At 44.8% G+C, this 3,934-nt stretch overlaps 1 protein-coding gene across 1 annotated transcript in view; it reads right to left on the bottom strand.

Annotated features, from left to right (window-relative positions):
• Positions 1 to 313: 313 nt before the first annotated feature.
• Positions 314 to 3,934, bottom strand: part of ddr2l (discoidin domain receptor family, member 2, like) — a 27,628-nt gene continuing 24,007 nt past the window's right edge. Inside the window, 2 exon segments of the mRNA XM_061261303.1 lie at positions 314 to 2,851; positions 3,224 to 3,373. Of these exon segments, the coding sequence (XP_061117287.1) occupies positions 2,681 to 2,851; positions 3,224 to 3,373 (321 nt within the window). The 3' untranslated portion in view covers positions 314 to 2,680.

Genomic DNA, 3,934 nt, shown 5'->3' with positions numbered 1-3,934 from the left:
TCCAGTTTTAGTCCTCTATAAGGACTATAGTGGAGAAGATTTCTTGAAGAGCAGTAATAATGGAGTAAAATAATGGACATAACAATAAGAACATAATTGGTTCAGCTGAGTTCCTGTTATCCAGAAGATAACTGTCTGTAGAAGGCGAAGATATATTATCCTAGATATGATGCATTACAAATAAAATCTGCATTCTGGAATATCTTGTAAAGACACACGCACAATATAACAGGACAAATATTAAAGGTAGTGTTAAAATAAGTCACCCGGTATTTTTAACCATTGTCTGCATAAAAGAACACATCAGAATCAGTAAAGTGGAGATCTTTTTATGTTTAATGATTGATTTCATGAAAGGAGAAAATGTAATAAAATGCATGGTGGAAGAATGTTCTCCTAAACACCCAATATATTACTGTACAACTCTATTCTGACTATACTATGTACATGATGGCCACACAAGTCCAAAGAGAGATTCCGGATTAAAATAACAACAGGAAAAACAGAAAACAAGAAATGTCGCTATATCAAGATTTGTTGGTATTTCCATTCCATCCCCATGATGATCACCCAGTCAGTTAGCAGGCAGGTGCACACACGCACACGCACACATGCGCACACGCATGCACACCAAAACTCACCCACCCACATACATACATACATACACACACACACGTATGCATTCACACCAAAACTCACCCACCCACCCGCACACATGCACACACATTTGCATACACATGCACAAATACCTAAACCCACTCACACACACACATACACACACAAACTTGCACTCACATACACACACCGCTTCCTTCCCCTCCTCCCAAAAAGGCTGAGACACACACCCTCCCTGTTCAGAGGGTTGGCTCCATTTATGTGTACTGGCAAAGGTGCTGCAAACCGCTTATAAGGGAAGTATAGGCACCGTTTCATTTAGAAAGGAAGTATAGGCACCGTTTCCTGCACCAGATTTAAACAGTGTGGAAACCACACCCGCCCAGTGCAACCGGTTCGCTGGCCGGTGGGGTTTTGGAACCAACCCAATAATAACAGGAAAGTCACAGGCTCATTTCAGCAAAGGCTTCTGGGAGATGGAGTTTAGTGGTTTCCCAGCCCCTCCCCCCTTTCCTTCCCCCTGCAGATTGTATTGCACAATGGGGCTTAAAATGTACCCCAGCCCAAACAACAACACCCAATTAAAAATCCCAGTATCAGGAATGTCTAATACGCCCCCAGAAAGCCACGCCTCCCACGGGCCCCTGATTGGCTCTCCAACATGTACCTTAAACACAGTCAGCCAATGACAAAGTGACAGCGACGGTGACAGAAAGCAGAAAGTAACAAAGATGTTGTGTAGCTGTATTCTACAGGCCAATAAATGGCGATCTCAGTGGTGATAATGCGAATGCTAATGCGCTCATCATGTGTTCATCCCAGAGGATGCATGCAAAAAGATAAAACATAAAACATTTTAAAATGCCAACAGCAAAGGCAAAAATTTTGAGAAAAGAAAATTCATATAAAAAAAGGGGGGAAATGGAGTTGGACACACAAACTAGAAACTGCCATTTGATTTCTCATCAGAGATGCTCTCCTTCAGTGGGCATGTGCCAACGACAGAGATTCCCCTCTCCCAAAAAAATCCCCTAAATTATCTGAACCCCAATATACCTGACCCCTATTTCAAAGGGGTCCCAGTAAAGGTGAACTACAGAATCCCCAGCTCAAGGAACCCCAAACATGTGCCGATTAGTTAGATTATTTGTTGTTTCCCCTATTTTTGTTAGTTTCTAGTACCACAGATAGGCAAGACGTATGGCCAATATTACACAGTCAATGGACACAACCATGAAGCAGACCAGACTGTAGATATGGGAAAAATGGCATGGTCTACTGCACAGTGTAGCTGGGGGGGGGATGTTGGTTCAAACCAATGCATTGAAATTAGAGGGGGATGATGAGAGAGATAAACAAGTGTGGCCCATAACACATCAGTCCAATATTGGCTCCCCAACCCTCTCCTCAAAAAACGCTACGACAGTAGTTCTGCTTCAGCCAGAGGTTGAAACCTGGCCTTATACAAACTAATCTGTTTAACATTCATGTTCAGAAGAAAACAAAATACTAAATAAAAATAAAAAAAACACAGTAATTCTAATGCTAACTCCAGTGTGGGGGGTTAATAATGAACATAAACATAAACATAAACAATAAAAAAACACACATTTAAAAACAGCAGTGCTTTACAATACAAAACCACAGGATCAAAAGGCAACAGAGTCCAGTTGCTGTTGACGTTCTAACCGCGCGTTCAGGCTTGAAAAGTGTTGATGGTTTTTATTGGTACCATCGGAATTTCTTTTTAATAAAACCACAAGATAGGTGAAGGATCTCATTAAAGAGAGGGAGTTTCTTTTCTGGAGAATCAATGAATAAAAAAATGACAATAATAACCATCATAATTTCACGCCAATCGATGATGAAGGCAGATGTTGGCCATTTTCAGGAAGTCCTGCTCACCCTCTCGATCTCTCCGCTTTTCCTTCTAAACTTTTTTTGCTCATTCTCACTCTCTTGCTCTTATTCACTAGCAAGTTCATCACCATTAAGAGTTCTTTCTTTTTTTAAAAAGAGGTGTCCGTGTGAGAGAGAGAGAGAGAGAGAGTAAAGTTAGGGGCGGTTAGTAGAGGGGTGCCATGCGACCCCCAGTCCTTCGGGGGGCAGCAGTGTGTGGTTGCAGGGCCTGGTGCAGACGCTCAAAGGTGGGCCGGTCTCTGCCATCCCGGCTCCAGCAGCACATCATCAGGTCGAACAGCGAGGGGGGGCAGAGGGGCGGGGCCGACAGGAAGATCTGAGGGTGGAGAAATTGGGGGGGGGTTAGGGGCATTATGTCCTCCCTCAGTGCCAGATTCTTCACAACAACAAAAAAAAAAAGTGAACCTACTTTTTCAGAAGCAAATTAATGAATAGGACGGCTTTAAAACAAGGGTTAATGTTTTGTTTGTGCCACGCACTACCTTCTCACTGTTAGCTAAGGTTAGCCAACATCTCTGGCAAACATAAAAAAGTGTGAATATGTTGGCAAACATTAGCTAATGTTCACCGTCTTGAACACGTCTGGTTTGCTAGTTAATGACGATGTAATGGTGTTAATGATGAATAGAGGGCATAATGACGGTGTTATGATGAACATAGAGCGAAAGAGTGACAGAGCAGAACACACCTGTCGGCCCTGGTTCCTGAAGAACTCGCCAGTGTTCTCGATGACCTGCTCATCGGACAGCAGGCTGTAGGGCTGCTCCTTGCACAGAGTGAAGATCTCCCACAGCGTCACACCAAACGCCCACACGTCACTGGCTGTGGTGAACTTTCCCTGAAGGGGCCGAGCAAGACCATCACACACACACTCGCACGTATACTCATGCACTCTCTCACATGCACTCACACTCACACTCACACTCACACTCACACTCACACTCACACTCACACTCACACTCACACTCACACTCACTCACTCACTCACTCACTCACTCACTCACTCACACTCACACTCACACACACACTCGCACGTATACTCATGCACTCTCTCACATGCACTCACACACACACTCACTCACTTTCACACACACACACACACACACACACACACACTCGCATGTATACTCATGCACTCTCTCACATGCACTCACACACACGCACAATCACACGCACTCTCACACGCACTCTCACACGCACTCTCACACGCACTCACACGCACGCTCACACGCACGCTCACACGCACGCTCACACACGCACTCTCACACGCACTCTCACACGCGCTCTCACACGCGCGCTCACACACGCACTCTCACACGCACTCTCACACGCACTCTCACACGCACTCTCACACGCACTCTCACACGCACTCTCACACGCACTCTCACACGCACTCACA

The sequence above is a fragment of the Conger conger genome, chromosome 11 (genome assembly GCF_963514075.1).
Source record: "Conger conger chromosome 11, fConCon1.1, whole genome shotgun sequence".
NCBI lineage: Eukaryota > Metazoa > Chordata > Actinopteri > Anguilliformes > Congridae > Conger > Conger conger.
The sequence above is the reverse complement of the archived record's forward strand: the minus strand, read 5'-3'. Positions and strand labels throughout refer to the sequence as shown.